Genomic DNA, 24962 nt, shown 5'->3' on the forward strand with positions numbered 1-24962 from the left:
GCTATAGAAGACAATAGTTTGTTTAGCTTCAGAGGGTGAAAGTTTAAATGGATTTGAAGGGAATATAATCTAGGGAGAGAAAACAAGTATTTGAGAAAAGGGACAGTTTAGGCATTAGGCATGAGATAAAATGGGTAGAAGTTGACCAAGGTATACACTGGCTACAAAATGGAGTTGGTTTGCTAGTCATAAGAGGCCAGAAGCAGCGTGCCAGTGTGACAATCTAACTGATACAGGAGTGAATGACTAATGTGAAGGAGCTATAGAAGATTAAACTTGCATAGCAAAGTCTCATTAGATTCCAATTTCTGCTCCATTTAACAGGAATGGAACGAGATCATTATGCTCTTCCCAGTCACAGGCAGGGGTGGTTTTCCCTGTGACTTGAACTTTCACAAGATTTGTTCTCAAGAAAGAGTCCTTGTTGACTTCAGAGAATGGAGGTGTTGTAGATGGGGAAAGGATTGAAAGTCCTCTTAGAGAAAGACTGCCACTGACTCTAGTCAGTGCCATGATCCTGAAAATTTTGAGATTTAACGAGTGTCTATAATATGGAAAATTTTTAATCAAAACCATTACAATTTTTCCAACAGTAGCCACATGAAGTCCCACTGGAGCAAAACCAAAGCAGTGGAAATAGCACTCCCATTTGCAGTATTATCTAGGATCCCAAGTCCTGTATGAACAGATGGGATACAAAGCAAAACAGCTGATGAGTCCACATAATGAGTCTTAATGACCAGGGGGGATGGGAGGGGGAATCAACAATAATAAAAATCCATTCAGAATGTATGTTTATTAAGACTCAGCTCAGTGAAGTCTGAAACATGCAAACCAGCATTAATACAGCAAACTTCGTTTAATCTAACTGCATCCATTAGACAGTCCTGGGAGCAGCAATGGCAACAGACCTTTCCCCTGTCTTCTGAAGGGTCTGTATCCATCCAGGCATCCCTTAGGAGCTTTGGGATTTCAGAACAATGTAAATGGTGCAAAAATTTGGAGCACAGGGAAGAACATCACCTCCCTTTCATCTGTGGCCAAGTCGTGATCTCTGATGGTCAGAAAGGGGCCTTCAGTCAACAGGGAGCTTACACAAAAGCAAAGCATTTGCCTGAGGCATTCATGCTGGCTTTTGTTGATGAGATGTTGTTTTTAGGAGCAGCTGGCAGTTTTATCTGGGTGTGCAGTTTAAGGAATAGTTATGGTGGATTCTTAAACCTAGCAGTTAAAGAATCAGAGACTGCTCTCAGCATATCACCGTGCCAATAGGGCACAGTTTTTTAGCCCCATTCTCCTAAGGGTAGGAGATCCACATCTGTAGCTATTTGGATACCTAAAAGCAGTGGGTGAGCATCCCCATGTGAAGGGATGGATTCAGTGACTGGGGAAGATGTGAAAGAGCTCCGTTCTTTGAAGTTTCCTTTATTCTCCAGTGTCACCCTTGCTCTTGCACTCGGGTCCAGCAGCAACAAGTAAGTTGTAGCAGTGTGTTCCCTCTCTCTGACTCACTTTTCTTTACAAGAACTGCCCTTCTTCAGCTGCATCTGGGTCACTTCTTGATGTCTGAACTTGATCTTCAGTCCAAGTGACAAAAACTGTTCTCTGCTTTGCATGTTCCATGCACAGGTACCAAGCACAGTCAGGGAGATGAATGTTCCTTCTCTGCCCTCCCAGGCACCAAAAGAGCACTAGCTTTTAACCTGCAAACAGATTTGGAAACCTACTGCAATTTAAAATTGCCTTGCAGAGAAAGAAAATTTTACCTAAACTGCATGTATATTCTGGCTAAACAACCTGAGTTGTTTAATCAAACTTATTTAATCAAAATTTTATTAATTATAGCTTTATTCAAATTTGGGGTTAAAATTATTCTTAGGATACCATGGATTGCAAGAGCCTTACTAGCACTGAGTCAAGCTTACCAGAGACTCTGTAAATTCAGAGTCAGGGTAAAACATTTAAAGTAGAGCCAAGCACAATAATTATGAACATGTACAATCTGTGCATTAAGACACCATTATGTTTTTCTGCTGTAAAATAAAAAATAATCATAGAACTGTAGAATAATTTAAGTTGGAAAAGAACTTTAACATTGTCAAGTCCAACGTTAACCCAAGTCCAACACTAAACCTTGTGCCTAAGCACCCCACATCTACACATCTTTAAAATACCTCCAGGGAATGGTGTCTCCACCACTTTCCTGGGAAGCCTGTTCCAATGCTTACAATCCCTTCAGTAAAGAATTTGTTCCCTAATATCTAATTTAAACCTCTTCTGGCACAACTTGAGGCTGTTTCCTGATGGACTTGAGCACCCAAAGAATCAATGTCCTGACCAGTGGTTCATCAAAAGCCCCCATATTATGCATTTTGAAAATGCAGTGGAAAAAGCCTGTTGGAATGCATTGACCCATTGCCCCATGATGCTGAGTTGGAGCATGTGGATTTTTATGTCCCAGATTTGAGTGAAAGGATTTTAAAGTGCAGATGAGGGTTTAGCCATTATTGCCTCCTGATGTGTGTGTTTTCAAAAGCCCTGATATTCAAATGAACTCACTGCTGAAACTAATTGCTGTTTCTCAGAAATGGGATCCTGCTTCCATAAAGACGGATATTACCACTGGTCCACACTAATGCCGACTGGAACAGTTTTAGAACCAAAAGGGGCCGTTCATGGCGGTGACTTATGTAAGGTTTTTATTTATTCAGACTTGTTTCTCCATATGCCCAGCTGGGCTGTGCAAGGCAGACCTTTCTAGTTGTTATCCTTAGTGTGACCTTAATGTTCCTTCGCCATATGTTTCTGCTTTTATGGGTCATGTTTTATGCCGGTTCACAGTCAGCACCAATTTACTGCAGAAGTAGTAAAATACCAGCAAATAAAAATCAGTATGAAAATGTGTGAACACTTCCCACTGCCCATGGACAGCACCTGGGTTGCTGTGCTTGTAGCTGGGGTGCATTTCTACTTGTGTTAGGGGAAAGAGGAAAAACTTATGATAAAATACCTCTGTAATACGTGAGACCTACAACACAAGGTTCACATTCTCTATTTTATTATAAATTAAACAAAAGAGAATTTCTGAATGCTTCTGCAGAAATACTTCCCCCATACACAGATGATGAATGAAACACGTATTGGTAGTAAAGCAGGGTCCCAGGGACATGTATATCACGCAATGTATGCATTATCTAGTAATATAGAGTGTTAGCTGTTAAACAGTTTTGTAACTTTTAAACAGAATCCAGCGAATACATCAGAAAAAAATGGAAAACAGCTGGTGGATCTGGGACATTAGCAGGTCCTAGGGAGGCTACAGGGATAATATCTGTTGGAGAATATCCTCAGGAACCTGTAGCACATTGCAAAGCCACAGCTGAACCAAGGGCAGGAGGGATGGGTAGCATGGTATGGGGATTCCCTGGGATGAGGCAGGAAATCAGTTGCTCTCTGGGGCATTGGCCCTGTGGGTTTCATTTCATTTGTTTGCAACACTCAATTCCCAGTGCATGGGTGCACAAACATAGGCTAGAGGTGGGAATGGCAGAACCAGTGCCGTTCAGGCTGCTTAAAATATTGTGTTGTAAATTATGTCTTCAACTAGCTATAAATTTGCCAGAAGTTTAGTAGTTTAGATTAGAGACATGACACTTAATAAAACAAATGGTTTTACACTGCTTATGTCTTTTGCTGTCCTGTGAAAAATCTGCCTACATCTGGCTGAGTTACAAGCCTTTGAAAGGGCAATTCACACATACCCTGTAGAAACATATTTTAATTTTAGCATTTAATGGCCCCACGGATTGCCTCATGCTTTAGCTCGGCCTCCCTACACAAATAAACTTGTTCAGCTTGGGTTGACGGTTCAATGCCCACAATGTGCATCTCCTGCCTAGGCCATGGGGTGTAGATGGCTTTTGTAATTACAACTTTTACTTGTGATCACAATTGTCCCTGCACTAGGCCAATCTATGGCAAGACATGGAGCCAGGATTTGGAAGACTGACACTTTATGCTTGTAGGGCTTCATCCTCACTGCTGTTGGCAGGAGAACTGGAGAATAGAGGATTTAGTGGTGAGCCCATTTGGGGTACTGGAGACTTGGGTCACTGGGATGGGAGCCACAAGGCAGACTGAAAGACGAGGTAGGCACAAAGGGCTAGAACAGATGGGCTAGGATACGCACTTGGTGGGCAAGCAAATGGCTGATGGAGACCAGGTTCAGACTATTGGGTGCAACCCTTGAGGCAGATCCTGCTCTCCCTCTCCCCCTGAGCCCCTGTTTTAGCCTAGCAAGCAGCTTAAGCTGAACTTCACACAGACAGTGAGACTGCACATTGCTTATTTTCAACCTGTCAAGCTATAGACTTTGGGGTCTAATTTCCAGAAATTCTCAGCACTTGCCTGCAACAGAAATCCATGGGATATGTGCTTTGAACACACCAGCTGCCACTTAAGGCTGAGTGCTCTGCAAAATCAGACCCTCAGCACTGGGCACCCCATTGGAGGAATACTTGTACCCTAATCTCACTGCATTTCAGCTCTCCACATGCAAAATGAAAATTAAAAGAAAACTGACTCTCACAGTCATGCCATGGCAGTAAATGAATTAGCATTTAAGAGGCACACAAGTAAGGCATTGATAAACTCCACAGAAAAGCTCAGAAGGGAATTAAAAAAGGCTGTCTTCAGAGCAGGCTTGGACTAATATGCAGCAAATATGTCACAGAGCCACACGCTGAATCACCAGACGAAAGCAATATAAAAGCCACTTACTAGCACAGCACTGAGTATGCTGAGCACTGAGGGAGGAAAGAGCCCTCTGAGAAAGAACAGAGGGTGCTCCTGGGGCCAGGGCGCAATGCACGGGTCTCAACACCCACACACACCTGGGCAAGTGACTGCTGCTCCCACAGCCTACATTTTGGCTTTTCATGCTGAGGTAGTGCTTGACTTTCCACTCTAAATAGTACATCTCAGGGTTGCTTTCATGCTGTAGTGCTGTTCTTCTGAAGGACAGGAAACTTTTTATGTATGATGGGGAAGTAGAAAGACTGATCCCCTTTGCTCCTAGCCCTCTGTCCTCCCTGTTATTGCCACACAGCTGTGAAGAGACTGTGACTCAGTGGCAGATCTGGTGGAGATGTTGAAAACTGGAGTCCTGGAATGGGAGCTAAAAAAGGCAGACTGAAAGATGAGGCAGAAGTAAAGGACTGAATTGTCTGAAAAAAAGGAAGCTGTTGGGCTAGAGAGAGCTTGGTGGGCAAGGAAATGGAGTTTAGCAGGAAAAGCATGAGTAGTCATGACAAGTGCATGTATGTTTATGTGTGAGTATTCATAAAGTGTGAGAAGAATTTTTTTTCACTACCTGGCCTGAAATTTTTTTTTAATATCAAATTCTGCACACTTCATAATAGATGTGCTGAATCTGATATAAATTGATGTTTGCTGCTGCAGTGTTGTCTTTGATCCTATGACTAGGCTTACTATGTGATAGGTGACATATTGGATTCCAGAGGTCTAAGGGTCTTCCAGGAGCTCCTATCTGAAGCAGGTGCTCTTATTCCTTTTATGAGAGAAAAACCATGTGGAAAACTCAGTCCATAGCAGAGAAAGGAAATGGACAGGAAAAGCTCCTACCCATGCCTTTCCCCTGCCCTGGACTGAGGCAAGATCTTGACACAGAAGCTCAACACTTAGGAGCAGGAGATATCAGGCAAATCCCCACTGATCAAAAAAGACAGGGATGTGCACCCTAATTCTATGGCTGGTGGCACAGACCTGCGTTTCTCAGGATAGGCCCTGCCAGAGGAGTCTGGCTGCATTTGCCCTCCATATGCTCTGGTTCCATCTGGGTCTCAGTGGCCTGAAGGCATGAGACTGTATGTGCTGTGTCACATACTTAAGCATTTCTGTATGTTTATACAATTCAGAGTGTCTGCAAAAAGCTGAGAACTTGTCATAGCCCATCAGAAGCCTGTGTTTACAGCAAGTGCCAAGGGATACGCACTGCATCCTTGGAGAGTGGTGTGGACTAAGGGACAGGGCAGGACTGGGTGCTCAGACAGCCAGGCCATGGTTAGTCAAATGTGGTGCAGTGTCATCCCTATCCCTCCTTGTGCACACCCTGCAGTGAGTGTGCTCAGGGTTTTTGGTGGAGAGAAGCAGCTGTGACCGGCCGTCAGGTACAAAGGGGAGAGAACTGGTGGGCACAGGGAGGATGAGGGGTCTTGTGCTGGGGTTTACTCTGCAGCAATTGCCTCTTTAGTGGTGCAGATGTACTCACAGAGACCTCTTCACATGTGCACTTACAGGTCTGGGCCAGGGCTGCCCCTGACTTTGATGTCAGGGGCCTACTCAGAGACCTCTCACTAGGATGTTCTCACCACCAGGGAGAAAGATGGATACTGCTGCCACAGTGACCACTAAGATGGCTTCCATTTGGGAAGTGCAGCAGCTTGGCACCACTGTCCTGAGGGCTGAGCCTTGGCAGCAAGGCTCTGCCAGAGTTTTCATACTGCTCTTGCCCCTGACTCATCATGCCAGTGGACATTGCCAGCCCTCCTGGGCCGCTGGACATTGGTGCTGCTGCATCTGCTGCGGCTGGTGTACCAAAGCTGCCCCTCTGGGCAGGTCTCTGTGGCACAATACACTGCTGTTCTAAAGCACAGCTGCGAGCCAACACTGGAGTAGAAACTAAAATTGTGTTGGCAAGAGATTTGAGCAGGGCTTGTGAGCCTGGACAGAGAACTACGTGCCATGGCTGCTGCACTGGGGTTGAGCACTGCTGAGCAGGGCTCACTTCATCTGCCCACACCTGCTGGAGAGCATTTTCTTTCCAAGCACTTACAATAACAAAAGGGTACTTTTTGACACAATTACTTCATATCTGTACATCTGCACTGTTTCTGTGATACCAAGGTGAAAGCATTGTTTATCTCACCTAGTGAAGCCATAGACTTGAGTGAGGTGTGTTGCAGAGCACACCCTTAGGTGCTGCACCCCCCTCTACAGTCTGATGGAGGGAGAAAGGCAAGAAAGAAATGTCCCTCAGACTTTGTCAGTACAAACATTCATGAGTGTGATTTTAAAAAATACTTATAATGTTCTGTAAAGGGAATGAATAATTGGGAGATGAACAGCCCTAAGGTACTGGTGAAATCTGAATGGAATTTAAGGGAAATGAGCAGATGGGAGGCAAGAGGTAGAAAACAGAATCACTCAATGTGATCTGCAGTGTGTCGCTGAGACCTTGAAGCCTCCTGAATTTAGGGAAGAAAACATGCCACCCTCCTCTTTCCTTCACAAACCTCCTGAAAGGAAGCCCAGCACAAAGACATCCTCACTCCTGTGGGCTGCAGCACATCAGCATTCCTGTGAAGAAGAGCATAAACTGAAGGGTCAGAGAATTGGAAAATGTCTCTCAAGACAAACGTGCTGTGATACACTGGCACTTACTGTTAGCTCAGTCCAGGATTTTGTACTGTATTTTTTATGGGAAACAAAACTGATCCCCAACAAACATCAGTTCCTGTGAGCTGATTGACTACAGCTATATACTAATACTCTGAGAAGAGCCTCCTGAAAACAGCACAGCTAGGAAGTCTGTATCCAGTATTTTTGCATGGTTTTTGACTGTATTGGAGAGAGTTGCATAAAAGTGGCCACACACATAAAGCCATCTGTTCTCTTAGACATTGATGTACATACCTATGCAGTGCTGTCATTTGAAATATATGGCCAGCCTGCTGGAGAAACAGCTGGGTATTGTTGATTTTCCAGACTTCCAAATATTCTTGCTGAACAGTAAAACAACCATGGGGGGTTTGATTGACGCTTTAAATGGACCACACTCAAATGGTACCTAGGGTTCAGAAGTGAGACTGAGAATTAATTTCTTTTTCTCTTTTTGTTTTGTTCTCCTAAGCAAGGTTACCTAGCCCTGGAACCTAGATTATTAAAGTCTATGGGCATTGACTTGTCTTTTAATTACTTCAGATTTAGCTCCTAGTCCACTGTGATCATGTAATCTTACAGAAGCTAAGTCTCCCACAGGGATCATGTTAAAGAAAGACAGGCACAGTGTCTGCCAGCTGAGGGCAGTGACCCTATCTGTGTGATACAAACAATTGTCTACTTGTGTTAAAATATAAGTCAACCAGATCATCCTCAGTCAAGTATCTTTCAAACTGGTTACAGAGAATTTTTAGCTGAGAAAGGAAGGAAACCAGAAGGTTTTGAATTCACATGTACTCATTTATAATTTCAGAGGTGCAGAACACACTGGACAAGTGTCACATTTCTGGTGAGTACTGAAGGTAATATAGTGAATATGGTGTGAGGCATTTGAGGCTATGATATGTAGGAAACATTGCCTCCTAAGTCATGAAATCTGTTCTCCCTGGTTTTAACAGATGAGAACTCATCAGAGCAGGGACTTGAATGTAGGTAACCCATGAATCATATGTTTATACCATATGTTTCAAACAAGTCAGATGAGTAGCACCCTGAGAATATTTATTTCTCTGCCATTTATAGCACAGAGTGACCATAGATGTCTGATGATGAGATGAATCAAAACATGAGTGACTAAAATGTATTGACAGGAGAAGGCCAATGCAATTTCTGTTTCCTGCTTAGATGATCCGTTCATATCCGGCTCAGGTGAAAATGACTTGGACATTTCTTGAACACTACAAAGTAGCTGCATTCATCCTGCAAAGTATAATTAAATGGTTTTAGGCACTATGATGGCCTCCTGGCCCCCATCTGTTACTCCAGAAGGACATGAGTCCTCTACAAGTCTTTCATAAAACCAAGAGCCATAACCTTCAGTTATCAAATCAGTTGTTTTGGATACCCTATGGTGCCTTAAATGGCCATAGATATCTATGTTTAGCAGCTGAATGTCATCCACCCTGTGGAGGCTGACACCCCAAAGACTTGTAAAGAAAATAGTTGCCCTGTCAGGATAGAGAAAGATTAATTGAGATGGTTCAGAAAAGTTGGTATTTCTGTGGGCACAGAATCACAAAAAGGCTGAGGAAGAAACCTCTGGAGATCTACATAATCCCCTGCTCAGTGCAGAGCAGATTGTCCAGGATTTTGTCCATCTGTATTTTGAATATCTCTAAGCACGAAGACTCCAGAATATCTCTGAGCAATTTGTTTCAGTGTTTAAATATTCCCCAGTAAAAAAATGGAAGTTCCTGTATTTCCATTGATGTCTGCTGCCTCTTCTGTCACTGAGTATCACTGGGATGATTCTTTTGCGTTCCACTACTCCACCCCATCAGGTATTTGAACATATTGATATGGAAAGACAGCAAAACAGAAATGCTTTTGTATGGTAGCTTGAACAATTTCTGCTGGCCATGGGATACCACCAGAACAGTATCCACTGCATTGACAGGACCAAAGCTTTAACCCTGCTTGCCAAACAAGGGAAGTTTTGTACTGCTCATTTACCATTTTAAATCAAAATTACTTAAATTGTTGTGCAAGAGGGTGCTTTGAATGCAAAGATGGTTGCAATTTACAAGGACTAGTCAGGGCAAAGGTACTTTGGTGTCTTACTGCAATTTATTTTTTGATAGGAGGTTAAGGTGCAATTAGATACACACATACCTTTCCAAGAATCATGAGCAGATTGTCTTAAAAATTTGAATTGTGGTTGTGAAATCCTCTGAATAAAATGTTAATGCAGCTAAACCAGGTAGCAGTACTTTTAAAATACGAACTAGTCCTAGTCCTAGGCTCAGTGCTAGAGCCAGCATACAAAGCCTCTATTTAGTGTGTAAACTTGCACATACCTATAATGTGACTTCTTTCCATGAACTAGAAATGTGTACTAGATGCACAAAAGCTAGATGAAACCAACAGATAGGGTGCTTCTTCCAAATGGTATTTGTCTAATTTTAATTTATACAGCCAAAAAATGCAGGGGATCTCAGTGCCCAGAGCTGAGGGACCATGACCGTGAGAATGATCAACTGCCAGCTGACCCAGCTGAACTTGAGCAGGATCTGCTGCTCTGGCTGGATCCCTGCTAATCTATGGGGCCTGATGAGATTCATCTGAGAATCCTCAAAGTTATCTGATGTCACTGCAATGCCTCTCTAGATTATTTTTGAGTGGTCTTGGTGATCTGGAGAAGTCCCAGCTGACTGAAATCTGGCAAATGTCCCAATTTTTAAGGAGGGTAAGAAGCGGGACCCTGGAGACTACATGCCTGTTAGTCTTCCTTCAGTGCCCAGTAGAATCATGGAAAAATTACTCTGGGAGGTACTGAAAAACACCTGGAGGATAATGCAGTCATTGGTCACATTCAGCACGGTGATGAGGAGAAAGTCTTGCTTGTCAAACCAGATTTCCTTCTACCACAGAGTAACCCACCTAGCTGATCTAGGAAAGCCAGTTAATGAAATCTTTTTGGAATTCAGCAAAGCTTTTGATACTGTCTATCACAGTATCCTTCCTGACAAAATAGCCAACACTGGATAAACTGGATAAACACACCATGTGATGGACGAGCAACTGGCTCATGGGTCAGGCACAAAGAGTTACAGTGAAAGGGGTGACATCAGACTGGCAACCTGTCACTAGTGGGGCTCTGCAGGGCTCCATCTTTGGCCCTGTGCTCCTCAACAGCTTCATTAACAATGTGGATGCAGGACTTGAAGGATAACAACTTGAAGGATACAACAATAAGTGGGAGGAGCTGTTGACTCCCTTGAAGGCAAGGCAGCCCTGCAGAGAGACGTAGACAAATTAGAGAGATGGGCAATCACCAATTGTATGGAGATTAACGACGATTCTGCACTTGGGATAGGGCAAATCTGGTTGTGTGAATAGTGTGGGGGACAAGAGCCTGGAGACAAGTGCTGTGGAAAGGGACCTGGGGTCCTGGTTGATGGCAAGCTGAACATGAGCCAGCAGTGCCAAGGAGGCAGCCAGGAGGGCCAAGTGTGTACTGGGGGCATCAGGCACAGCATCACCAGCTGGGCAAGGGAAGGGATTGTCCTGCTCTGTTCTGCACTGGGGCAGCCTCACCTCCAGTGCTGGGGGCAGTTCTGGGTGCCACAAGATAAAACTATTAAGCTATTAATATGTGTCCAAAGGAGTAATGAGGATGGTGAAGGAACAGGAGAGGAAGCCACATGAAGACCAGCTGAGGTCACTTGGTTTTTCAGCCCAGAGGAGATGGGGAGACCTCACTGTGGTCTTCAGCATCCCTATGAGGGCAAGTGGAAGGGCAGGTAACGAAATCTTTATTCTCCTAAACAATGACAGGACCTGAGGAAATGTTATGCAGCTGAGTCAGGGGAGGTTTATTTTGGATCTTGTGAGAAGATTTTTCATGCAGAGGGTGGTTGGTCACTGGAACAGGCTCCCCAGGGGAGTGGTCACATTCCCAAGCCTGACAGAGCTCATGAAGCATTTGGACAGTGCTCTCAGGCACATGGTGTGACTCTCGGGGAAGGTGCTGTGTAGGGCCAGAATTTGGACTTGATGATCCTGATGGGTCCCTTCCAACTCAACATATTCTGTGATTCTACAGATACTGGTCAGCTGAAAATGCTTTCTGCAACAGTGGCCTACTGCGAATTATCTTTTCTCTATCATTAAACAAAGTATAGAATGCATTCAGGATGTTTTAGGCCAGTGAAATATATATCTCATGCTAAGTTATTACATTAGATTGTGAGCTGCATTGATTCATATTGCCAAATTCCTTTCCTGACTATCTACATTTTTAATATTTATCATAAATGAAGAATATGAAAAAAAGTGTTTTAGAATATTTTTCAAAATTTACTGATTTTTTGATTTTCTACATAAAAAGTAAGTTAAAAACAAAAGTAGAAACACTTTTCAGCAAAGACTCCCTACATGTATTTGGAAAATGGAAATCCAAACAGAAATCCTTTATTTGTGGTGTCTTAGCAAATAACAATGATTGTTCAAACCATGACTGTGTCCTACAGAGATATCAGAATTGCTTATTTTAGGATAGTAATCTAAGCAGAAATGGAAAAGAAATTGTTGCTGCAGAGCTTGGTGGATACAAAAACCTCGGTTGGATCCCTCTCCACATTATTCAGAAGGGCTGGACATAGCATTTGAATCATTTGGCTTTTGGAATTTGGAGGTCAGGTGGGTTACAACACATGTACTTGGTGCTCTGGATGTTTTCTGTGTAAAGAGGACCTGCACATAGAATTTGGGATTATGTTGCTCCCAAGGTGGTGTGCATCCAAGTACCAGATGGTGGAGAACCTGGTATCTTGCTGTTACAAAATGCAAGAATTCTTGAGTGTGTAAGGAGATGAGAGCAGAGATGATCAGCAGTGATCACAAAAGGAAAAAATTCAGATTTTTCACAGTTGACTTAGAGCAGAAACTTTCAGCTGTGTGTTGGGAAATGCTGCAAAGGATACACAACTTTTGATACCCATTGAAGGGCAGTGGGTCAGATGAGTGTTGTCTGGTGATGAGTATTAATCAGGTACTATTTAATAATAACTTGATCTGGTAGTCAAAAAGAAAATAAAAACCTGATGATGTTGAGATTTCAATCCATTCCATAACAGTTTGAAAGCCACATCATTATTTTTTGCTGCCTCATCCTAGCAATATGTAAATTGCCATTTAGCATAATCTCCCAAATCAGTTGCTTTTCTATGTTAAAATGCAATCATAAATCACTATTCATGTCACATATCTGTAAAACATATGCATTGAAAACATTTGGGCAAACATAATTTCTTTGAAAATTATGGCATAAAGTCATTGAGCATCCAGTTTTTGTTATCTTTCTTTGAAGATTTTTTAAAAATTAATTATTTTTATTATGCTTTAATGAAAGCTCCAGGCATAAGAATAGGAATAATTATCATACAAGTTATTCACAGTCACGGTATTCAGTCCTGCAGTACCAAAGGATGCAATTTATTAAGGATTCTTATCAAAAGAGAGGTGACATCTAATCTCACAAAGTAGCTAAAGCATAAGTGAACAATTGGGAACTACAAATGCATCATGTATGGAATGAGAGCTACTCCTGATTCTAAAAGCTATCCACGAGAAAACTGGCTCTTCATAACAATACTATGCAATACGTGAATACCTGGTCTGGATGACTCTATGCCCCCTTATGAAAAAGTTCCTTTTCTAAAAGTTCCAGATTCATTCAGTGATCTTGCTCTGAAGTTCACTGTCTCCTCCAAATTGGGAGGCGGCTCCTAGCCCACAACAGAGAAAATGGAGGATAACAAATCTCTAACAATAAATTCATCAGATCTTCCTTCCATAGTTCAGCAAGCAAACATTACAGCACACAGACCTCAGAAAATGAAATAGTCTTGAGCTTTCCCACAGTTTTGAGCCCATTCAATTTTTTCTGCTACAAGAAATTATGATGCTCTTCTTTCTCTAGTGTTTATTATTTTTTTCTGTGTTGGGATTTTTTAGTCCATTAATAACAAAGGATAAACTGTGCTTCCCACCTTGAAGACAGGAATGATTTTAAAATGGACTAACCCTGAATAAAGTTATCCTTCAAGGGTGTAGACAGGGAGACAAACTGCAGGACTGGGCACACCAAAAGCTCCCTCATTGTCATATTAACTCTGTTTTTTTACTGGTCTTGGGTACCTCATGGAAGCTCTGCCCCATAAAGCCCTACATCAGAAAAATGTGATTTACTTGTATTTCTCAAGATTTGCAGCAAGCACAAGCTGTGACTCACTCCTGCAAGCGCCTGTGAAAATGACTTTGCCTTCCAGTGAGCAGCTGTAGATGTAGCTTTGCCAAGGAAGACACTGAGCACCAACAGAACTTATGGCACTGCAGGCCCAGGTCTTTAAGTTGCTGAGCACGTTCAGCGCTAGCGATAGTAGGTAGGCACTTAATATTTTGATGGTATTTTAGATCTTCAATGACTCCCTTCCCTGCTTGTATGCTTGTATGTAAAGGAGTTTCCCAGAGTCCTTATGCTTTCCACAGAAAAGGATTAAAAAGCCATAAAGATGAAAATGGACTAAAGCAAAGCTCATAAAAAGAAGCACAGGGAGGTGAGTGCTTCTGCAGCAGTTACTGCTAGCATGTGTGTTTTTCTGCATTCAGGTCCCAGTCTGTGGTGGAAGCCGGCACGCTGAAACACGAGGACCAGGGGGAAAGTGAGAACACCCAGCCGCTGCTGGCTCTGGACTGAGCTCTCACGTGCCCAAGGGAGATCCACGAACAGACCTCCACCGTACAGAACCCCACAGAGCACACCACACACAGACACGCACGCACACACGCGTTCCGCTCGATAACAAGTCCTTCGTGTTTCCTGACCAAGTAACAACTGTCACCAGCCATCTGTCCATGCGGCCGGCGCTGAACAAGAACTGAGAAACTTCTACTGACACAGGAGGCTGTCCACATACAAAGAATTGGATTTTTTTTTTTTTCTCCTCTTTGACTTGTGACATTAAATTGTTGGAAATGGTGGGACTGCATTCTCTGTTTAAAGAAACCAGGTGTGTTAATAGTGTTCCTGAGGACTCCATCAGGGATGTTCATTTTACAGAAATGAAGATTGTAAGAGTTTTAAAGAAAAGCATCTCAAACTTTACACTGTAATCAGCAAGTGTAGTCTGGGTTAGAGGGCAGAATCATCAGCATCTATAGGGTATTTGAGTTTTACAGAAGGATTTCACATTTAAAAAAGAACCCAAATGCCAGCATAATGCCATTCAACATGACACTTTGTGACTGCCTCATCCATGCAGCTTATACGGGGGTCACGTTTCAGTATCTAGCAAAAAATTGGTCTTAACTTTTGAAACCCTTATAAAGCTGTCAGCTAAGTGAAATGAGCTGTGTGAGCAGCAGACACACAGAATTTGAAAGGCAATGAGTTGATTTTAATAATGATTAACATTTCCACAGGCAACTCAGGAGCCTAGAAGACATGTTCATGTGTATGCACATGTGAAGGGGGTGGTTCCATGGAGACACGCTGGACAAATTCAACAGTGATTAATGGTTCAATCTAGATTGTTTCATTTAGGTCACAACAGCAAATGAAAGCTTTCCAGAGCCATTTACCCCCTTCCCTCCTGCAGTCAGGGAAAAGTGTAGCCAGAAAGGTGTGCTGATTGCAGATGTGGGCCATGGTTAAAATGAAAATGGAAAACTTAGAATTAATTATTCAGTTCAAGTTTCTGCTAGAAGGAAATGTTGAAGAATAGGAGAACTGAAATGCCAAAGATCAGTTTGTCATATCTCTGTTTGCTCTAGCTGCAAAGAGAGTACCATCCCTTCATTGAAATGGAAACCAGATTAAAGAAATAAAAGAACCATCATTATCAAATTGCATGTGCAGTGACTTTATTTCCTAAAACAGTTACAATCACTGTACATACATAAATCTTCAATTAAATTGCCATATATTGACAACTTACTAGAACAAGCACTTGGCAACAATATATCAAAGGTAGCAGTGTAAACCATACATACAAAATGAGATGATTATGGGCACAAGGGCTTTTAATGTGCACTGGAACACCCACTGAACTCTCAAGTGTTAGGCTGAAGTGATGATATCATTCAAGTGGACATGGCCAGCCCTAACAGATGGACTAACAAAATACTGCCTTTATCTACAATGACATTTTATGCCTGCACAGGACAGAAGGGACATCCTGCCAGATCCTATCAACACACCTGGGATTTACCCTCTAGTTTTTGTAGAGAATAACCTCACTCAGACAAACCTCTTACTGCAGCAACGTGTCATTGATACAAAGCCTGGCCTCCATGATAGAGAGCCAGTCTTTAAGGCAGTGGATGGTCCCAGCAAGGCAACACGAGTCAGAAAAAGAAGCAGAAGCTTGCAAGAACATTAAAAAATAAGATGACTGAGCCCATTTATCTTTGGGGTTTCTTCCATTCTCCCCCACCTGACATCATCACTACCTGTTACAGGAAACACGGATGTCAAGTCCTGGTAGCCGTTCCTTTCTCTTCCCTGGGCTCACAGAGGCTAAAAGGCATTTGGATTTATCAAAGAGAATGTGCTTAAAGCAGAAAGTGAAAACCCAAAGAGACAAAAAAAGACAGACATTTGCTATTATACTGCAGCACTAAGGAAGGAATACTTTGGTTTGTGATTTTTCTGTTAATACACTTACCCCATTGCCATTGAATCTTTGTGATAACCTGTTACAATCACTGTTCATAAAAGTGGGTCTTGTCTTGCCCAAGAAGTGCAAATACCACTGACATCTGCTCCTTGAGGATCAAACCTCGCAAAGGATAAATTATTTACTTTCTTTAACTGTGATATGAATAAATACATATGATGCCTTGTATGTAACTGTATGAAGCCTGCATTTAACCATAGGCTCTTATGCAGATTCTGTGCAAGCAAGGTAACAAAAGGCAAGGTGGAAGCCACCTCCTAACATCGTGATGAGCACATACTGTGTTACAAACTATATTGCCCTTGTCTGCCATTTCCTTTTGTAAATAAATCTAACAAAAAAAAACAAACCACAAATTGCAATGGATTTCCATTGAAAAAAACACTTCCTTTCAAAAAGCTTTTTCAGGACAGAATACCATTTGGCAAACAGGAACACCTAAAACCATATGCCAGTAATTCACTGCATAATTTCAGCAGTCTGCTCTATGTATCCTCACCACGTATAGAGCTAATCCAGTAACTGTACCTAATGAAATTATCCACTCTCTGCTCCCTGACAGGTGGGCATAGAATAGATTCCCTTCAGTGTTGCAGGAGCACCTCGTCTTATTTGAGGCACTTAAGATTTTTAAATGGTCGATATATCACTACACAATCTAATAAACAGTGCTACTCTGGCACACACACATCTTTGGGAGATTACTTTTATCTATTTGCCAATTTTATCTATTTGCCAATTGCAGTTGGACAAGATAAAGTATGAGCCTTCAAAGGAACAATGAAATAATCTGAAGGACGGCATGGATTTTCATAAATAAAGCTCCAAAGCCTTTACCACTCCTTTAGCATTTACTCTGAGCTATAGAAACTAAAATGCAACATTAATAAAAATATTCCTAAACCATCAATTTTTGTTTAAAAAGTTATTGATTTTTTTTTTTGCACACGCTATCTTTATTTTAGAGAATTGCCTTATAATTTTTACTGTTTGATCACTTGAAAAAGATATAAAACATAGGCTTTGGCTTGACAGTTAACAGGATATTTAAAAAATATTTTTATTCTTTTACCCCCCACAACAAGAAGTACCTTATTTCAAGTTTTGCATGATTCTCCAAATGATCTCCAAAAGTATTTTTATATTTTCTAAAGTGTGAAACTTATAAATCTTTACAGTTTTTTCATTATTATTAACTGAGAACTGTTACTTTCTTGTACATTGTGTATAATTTCATGATTATTTTTGACATGGACAACATGTGAAAACCTAATTATCTTAGCTGTCTAAAAATGACTCTTGATAAGAGAGGGTTTATCAGTTTAATATTCAAAAGAGGAAATTAAAGTGCACACTTCCAGAAACTGGTTACACTAATTTATGGCACAGTCACCATGTGTTATATGGCATTACAAGATTTAATTACCTAGTAAAATACAAAAATCTGAAAAGCATTCAGCTTATGGGAATTCAGAGCTCTTATCTGCAGTTTGCTTCAGCAAATGTGACATTCAGGTCACGATACTCCAATGCCATGATGTAGACTCTGCAGTAATGAAGCACTGAGTACTACTCAAATAAAAACTGTTCCATGGCTTTTGGACAACAAAGTCAAAGCTGCAGAGACTAAGTAATCCCAATGTCTCCTTGCTTAGAGTTTGTCACTCACAAGCGTCAGTCATGATGCCCAGAGCATCCTGGCACACCTGTCCAGAGCCAGCTGGTGCTGTGGGTGCGGAGATAACAGCCAGCCATAAACATCAGCAGCGCAATCTCTGCTCTCTCTCTCCCCTGTTAGTGTTCTTAGAAGTTAAAAGCAGAGGGTCCTGCACACTCTATCTCCCATTAAACAGTACACACCCAAAAGATCTGCCAACTGCTTAAACATGTAGCTAGTTTTCTTTCTTGAAAACAGACCTTTTTACCACATGGTAAATTCTGTATGGCAAATACAGAGCATACTGTAAACATTACTGGGATCAGACTACTTCAGCATTATATCACACATTTCAAGACAAGGAAAACACCATCAGGTCAATTAGAGGATCATTCTAGCACCCTGTAGGATGCTGGCAGTGGAAGTTAATATGAGTTAATAACCTGAAGCTCTTTGTCTGCTCTGCATTCGGGCAGGAAGCCAAGTTGGACCTTGTCCTTCTGCCCAAAGCACAAGAAATTCTTCATGTATTTTTTTTTCTGCTGAATGACCACCCAAGGGCAGCCAAGGAGGAGCCCCTGGAAGAAGGGGTCCCAGATCCTCCACTGGGTAGAAATAGGATATCACAGCAGACGCTTTGGTAATGATAGGAGAAACAGCAGCTCACCATATACTGTCAAGTACTTTAGGATCTGAGCCTAAAAATGTCAGATTTGCTCAACATTTTCCAAAATCACATTATAAAGCTGAAGGCCACCCGCTAACTAAGAGAACTATTCGGTTTTAGAAGAACAAAGCTTCACTAGGCAGCTATTATGCAAGTTTCTGTTTACATTTCCAGGAAGGCAAAAGAAGGCCACACTTGGCAAAAATGAAATTTGTTCATATACAGCGTTTTCCTTCTGCTGATAGCTGGAGATACACTTGTATATATATCACCTTTTTTAAAAAATAGTGGTTAATTAAAGAAGATTTGTTCATAATTAAGCTAGAAAAATACAGTTACTCAGGTAGAAAAAATACAAAACACACATAATCCATTCACATTATCTACAGTGATAACATAGGGACATGTTCTATGCCTAAAGCAGCTAACATTACACCTGCATACTGATTTTCAAAGTCAATTGTGTGCATATGTTTGCAAATATCTTACATGTTGCTTCCCAGACAGAAGGCAAGGAAGTATTCCCTAGATGTAAAATCATAAATCTTGTGCCTGAACACAGTTAAGCAGGTGACTGATTTTGTAAAGAAAATACAGGCATGGCAAAAACATCTGCACATTCCTCAGTTTGAAAATCCAGATCTATTGCCTTTTGGCTGACAAGACTTGTGTTTTCAGACTTGCAGCCAGAAAAACAATACAAATCAGTGCTGTATCAGTATGAAACAAAACATGGCTTCATTTTTCTTTCTTTTTAAACCAAGTCCACTGTGATTGTAGAATGCCACCCTTATCTTTTCTTACCCTTAAAATGCTTGTACACTTTGTATGCTGGATAAATTAATCCTATTTTCATACTCCAAAGGAGTTAATACTCCTCTGCTCCACACATCAGAAGAAACCCTCTAAATAGCAGGAAGGGTACGTCTCTGTTGAGCTGTTAACTCAGGGTGCCACACATCCACAATGAATATCAGGCGGTAACTTTCAGCATCCTGCCATACTTCATGTTCGAAAGAGTCATCAAAAATAAGAACTTTCCCTTCTTCCCAGTCTCTGTGAAACAAAAAAGAACATACTTTAGTGTAGCATTTGAAGTGCCATGGAGCAGGTAAGCTAAAGATCAACTCTGAAGATGATCTTTGACATCTTGCATAGTCAAGATTTCACTGCCTAATCCAGAGAGAGTGGAGTATGACAGCTTTAAATAAACCACAGAAAGATCAGTCTAATGGACTTTCATGTTATTTTCCCCCTCATTCTGCACAGTTATGCTCACAAACACATTCAGACATTTATGATATATGCTATTTATTATACTTTTAATGACTTGAGTCCATTAAACAGGGAGTGGCTATAATACTGGTGTGATAATCCACTTTTCTTCATTTCTAATCAGATACATTAGTGATGTACGTAAGTGATGGAAACTGAGGGAATGACTAGTAAAATGGTCATATGGTTCAAAAAGAAGTTACTTTAAAGCAATTTGCTTTTCCTAAAAATCAGAGCAATGCCTTTGGAAGGTCATGTGGTCCAAGAAGGACTTGTGCTCATAGAAGGACTTGCTACAAAGTTAGATCCAACTTTGAGGTTAGATGAAATATTAAAAAATCCACTACTGAAGAACCTGAGATATCTGCAACCATGGACACTCTACCATCTTATTGTGAAAACTCCCTTTTACGTAGATGAAAGTTCCTTCATTGTCACTTGTGTTCATTACCTTGCATTCTACAACTGTACCTCTCTGAAAAGAGTCTGGCTCTGTCTCCCTCACAGTCACCCATTAGTAGTTAAAACAGTAACTAGGCTACTCTTTAGCCTTCTGGTTTCCAGACTCCAAACCAGTTTGTTAAGTTTCTACCCCTAATCTTCTTATTCATCCTCCACTGGAGTCCCTCTAGTTTGTCAATGACTTTTTTTTGCACTAAAGTGTCCCAAACTGGACATAGTACTCCAGAGGCAGTGTCTGGAATGCAGAAGAGAGAGGCAAAAATTGTACTGCTCAAACTGCTTCCTACAAATATACTAACACAGTCCAATACACAGCTAGACTTCACCAATACAAAGGAAGATTATTAGTCATGTTCAACTTGGCCCCTAGGGTGCTTAAGCCCTTTTCTGCAAAGCTGTTTTCTAGGCAGCCATCACCCAGCCACTACAGCTGCAAGGTGTTTATCTGTTATCAGCTGCAGGGCTTTGCATTTGCCTTTGTTGAACTTCATCACATTTCAGCTGGCAGCCTCTCCAGCCTGCTGAGACCTGGATTCATAATTTTGAAAAGAAATTTAACACCTCATTATACACCTTCAGGTGAGGCTAGATGAATAACAGTCAAGGTAACAATGGTCAAAGAAACATTCCTTCCTAAAGACACTCTATCATGAACACACACTCGATTTTTTTAACAGGATCCCTCAGGAGCTGAAGCAATCCAAGAGGATGGATGCCCTCAGAGGGAAGTAAACACTATGAACAGTAACAATGGTAAAGACACAAAGGCCTTGCCATCAAAGATGGAAATGCATTGCTTAAGCTCATTCAGCTGTATTCATTTACAGAGAAAACATTTTTCTCTTTTCAAAAACAGGGTGAAAATTAGGTTCATACTTCCAATTCATCTCCATATTTTTAATTCAACAAAAGGGAAAAAACCTAACCATCAAAATGTATGGGGTTATGCTGTAATGCTCTGAAGAGAAATTGAAATAGGGTCAATTGAAATAATCAGCTAAACATAATTGAAACAAGGGTAGACAAACCAGAAAGCATAACCTAGTAAAAAAATTCACACTAACTTGCACATGCCTTAAAGGCCCAGATAAATAGCCTTTTGCAGGTTTCAGATATGATCATGTGTGGATTTGTGCTACCACATGAGTTATCTGGTAACAAAAATGTTGTATGTCACATAGACCCTGAGTTACTGGTACTGCACCAAAGTTACATTGGTTTTATTCAAGTCCATGGGAGTAAACCACTTGCAATGCTATAATGTGGTAAAAGAAATTAAAGCAGACTTTGGGTTGTATAATTGTTTTAGTTTGGTTTTATTGGGCTGGTTTATTTTTTTGGGTTTTTTCTGGGGTGGTTGATTTTGGGGGGTTTGGGTAGGTTTTTTTTGGGAGATGGTGCCAGGGGCATTTGTTGATGGTGTTTGGGGAGGGTTGGGGGATTTGATTTTGCTTTGTCTAAAGCAATTGAGATCAAATGCTGTTTTTCTTATTGAGGGGAGTAGCTGGGTTTTTGGTTGGTTTAGGGTTTTTTTGAGTTTTTTTATTTCTGGTTTTGGTTTGCTTTTTTTCTTTTTTCTTTTTTTTAATTAAATCAAGCCTGAAAAGAACTGCTCTAAATAGCCTGAAAGTGCAACTCTGGTAAAGGACAATAAAAACCCAGGACCCCAAATGAAGTAGCTTCAGAGGTTAAAACCCAGGATCTATCATTTGCATCATAATGGGATCGGCTGTTTTGCACAACAAAGAAAAAGTCATAAAGCTGACGGGACTATTAGCCCCTTTTGAAAAGGCTACAAACCCCACTATTAGCATGCAAATAAATATTTTCTAGAAGCCTGATGGTGTGAGAAACACTTTTCAGTGGTAATACAGGGACCATATTGTTCCGGTCTGGTGCTGAGCCACTTTGGGGTAGTTTCCAGATAATTTTCCGTATCAGATCTAGTGTTACCTGTTAAAGATGAGATCTCAGACTGGCTTCTGCATAATGGCTGTACCTTCACCTTAATTTCAACATAAGGTTACCTTCCTTGACAGCAATGTTGGATTATGATAACTAGATACTATTTATCTACCACTTTTGTGCATTACACCCTGCACTTTATAGAGCTGGGAGTCCAAAATGGCCAAGTGACCTAAAATGATCAATGCTATAAAGAACATGAAACATAGAATCATAATAGGTTAGGTTAAATAACCTTTAAAGGCAAAATCAACAATGAGCAGGGACATCTTCAACTCAATTAGTTGCTCAAAGCCCTGTCCAGCCTCACCTTGAATATTTCTAGGGATGTAATATCTATAATCCCTGTGGGTGATCTGTTCCAGTCTCACCACTCTCTCTATAAAGCACTTCTACTGTATATATAACCTAAACTGACCCTCTTTTAGTTTAAAAGCATTATTACCCCTTGCCCTGTTGCAACCTATCTGATACAAACTGTTCCAGTCTTTCCTAAAAGTTCCCTTTGAGTACTTAAAGATCATCATGAGTCTCTCTGGAGCCTTTTCTTCTCAAAGCCAAACAGCCCCAGCTCTCCCAACCTTTCCTCATAGGAGAGGTGTTTCAGCCCTCTGATCATCTTTGTGGCCCTCAACCACAAGGTATACCAACTCCAAACAGCTGTAAAAAACTCTTCTGCAAGTGAAGGAGTAAAACACAGCACTAGACAGTGCCGATTTGCCTGTCCATCAAATGATGAGCTGCATTGTAACTCTCTAAACAGCCACGCTGGGTGGCACAGAGGTAACCAAGCATGAAATTCTCATTGTTTCTTTTGCTTGCTCGCGCACACAGCAGTGGCACAGGAGGCCAGAAAAGGCATGATGCTAATCTTCCTCTTCCAACCAGCTCTCCTATTGGAAACCACCAGTTTACCACTGCTCTGAACCACCAGGAGGAAAGAATTGGAAATTACTCAAGGTAAATCTTCCTCCTGGCACCATTCCCTTTGACAGTAGTTCACACACCTCCTCTGCCATAGGAGAAGGATATATAAAAGCCATTTCACTGCCAGCAATAGACACACTTTGAGTGCTTCCAGGGAAAATCTTGCCCTTGTTTCTGAATGTACAGCTCTTGCTGTAAGCAACTGATCTTAACACATTTCAGCAGAAGTTGTAATCACCTCTTGAGTGTTTTACATGTGAAATGAATATGTCTGATGCGTGAGATCGACCCAGATTCTGGACCCTGGACACTGACGTGCTCTATGCTCTGTCTGGAGCAACAGGCATTTTTCTGCTCTTGACCTTTGAAGGACTGTTGCTACCAAGGAGGTAGTTAAGTTCATTCTCCACAGGATTATCCCTTCTGTCCAGGTTAAGACAAAGAAGGGTGCCAGCCTTATAACAGGTGGTGAGCTGTGGACACCTGCTCTCTTGGCAGCAGAGCAAAACCACTCTTTTGTTCACACCAGTTACTAATGGTAGCTACTAATGGCTACAGCCACCTAATGGTAACGCCACACAGTCACCACCAATCTGAACTCACACTGATGTCCTAAAGTGAAAAGACTCCACGCTTCTATACCACTCCTCTAAGACAATTAGCTACCTCTCCCTCCTCCCAACTTGTTTTGGATGTTGGATTGGAATGCAACAATCACTTGTCAGTCACTTCCTAGATGTAGGTAGCATAGGTTGTAACACTGATTATAAGCTACGTGCTGGCAGGAGAGTATAGTAACAATACTTTTTGCTATTAACAGCTGGATACTTCTCAAAAATTCCAAAGATTTCCAGTTGTGGTTGTTTTCAAATGTTATCAAAAAAACCTCCTTTGCTATGTATTGTAGTCACGCAGATAAGAGTAGCATTTCATTTCTCGATATCAAATTAATTATATTTCTACAATTAACTACATTATTACATTGAAAATAATTAAAAATTAACACTTGTTGCCCTCAGAAGCTGCAGACAATACAAGAGTCTTTCAAAATACATGTACAGATAATAAGTATTATGAGAATTTCACTTAAGTCTCAGCAAATTAAGCCTGTAAGCAATAAGCAGTATAGTTAACACCACATTTTTCTTTCTGTGTTTAATAATATAATACAAAAAACTTAGCACATTTTCCCATATTTCTAAAGGGAGTATATGCCCTGATTATAAATGTATAAGCCATTGCTTTTAATTTCATTTTGGACTGAGCAAATAGAGATAAAACTGACTTGAAATTCAGTGTAATTTTTCCCCTAATGGATAAGAAATTTCACTTAAAGCACACTTTAAAAAAAAAAAATTGCCACCTGTGTAATTTATTGGGCCTAAAACTTTATAGATATCTTCATCCTGAGATCAACTTCAACTGGAATATTTTAACTGAATTATAACAAAAAATACAAGCTGAAAAGGAGATTTCTGCCAGAAGTACCATGGTATTCTGTCACAGAAGTGAAAATGTAGGTATATCTTAGTCTTAGTTTCTGCCAAAGAAGCAACAAATTCTAAGTCTCTCCAAAATCAAAACAAATACAGGAACTCTGTTGGCAGCAATATTAGGCTGGCATTATAAGAGTAAGCAGAGACCCCATTGACCAAACCTACTGTTATTTCCATGCCACAGCAGAGAAGAGCAGGTTTGTCTTGAAAGGCTCTCCTGGCACTGTTTCAGAAGTGATATTTATAATTTTGTACCATGAGTCAGAGTGCAAACTGCCTGTTTAATGTATTACATTAATATAAAAAATATATTA

The 24962-nt window shown here is 41.0% G+C and overlaps 2 protein-coding genes across 9 annotated transcripts in view; one reads left to right on the top strand and one right to left on the bottom strand.

Moving 5' to 3' along the window:
* The window catches only part of CLVS1 (clavesin 1), a 90121-nt gene extending 75903 nt beyond the window's left edge, over nt 1–14218 (top strand). Inside the window, exon 5 of the mRNA XM_058833815.1 lies at nt 14131–14218. Coding sequence (XP_058689798.1) covers nt 14131–14218 — 88 coding nt within the window. The remainder of the gene's footprint in view (nt 1–14130) is intronic.
* The window catches only part of ASPH (aspartate beta-hydroxylase), a 120443-nt gene continuing 103194 nt past the window's right edge, over nt 7714–24962 (bottom strand). For 6 of the 8 annotated variants that reach the window (XM_058833813.1, XM_058833811.1, XM_058833809.1 and 3 more), the window contains one exon: nt 7714–7867. In XM_058833813.1, the coding sequence (XP_058689796.1) occupies nt 7714–7867 (154 nt within the window). Of the gene's footprint in view, nt 7868–15359; nt 19580–24962 lie in introns of those variants that run through there. The other 2 variants (XM_058833808.1, XM_058833814.1) reach the window with 1 other exon arrangement.

This window comes from Poecile atricapillus, chromosome 2, assembly GCF_030490865.1.
Source record: "Poecile atricapillus isolate bPoeAtr1 chromosome 2, bPoeAtr1.hap1, whole genome shotgun sequence".
Classification (NCBI taxonomy): Eukaryota; Metazoa; Chordata; class Aves; order Passeriformes; family Paridae; genus Poecile; species Poecile atricapillus.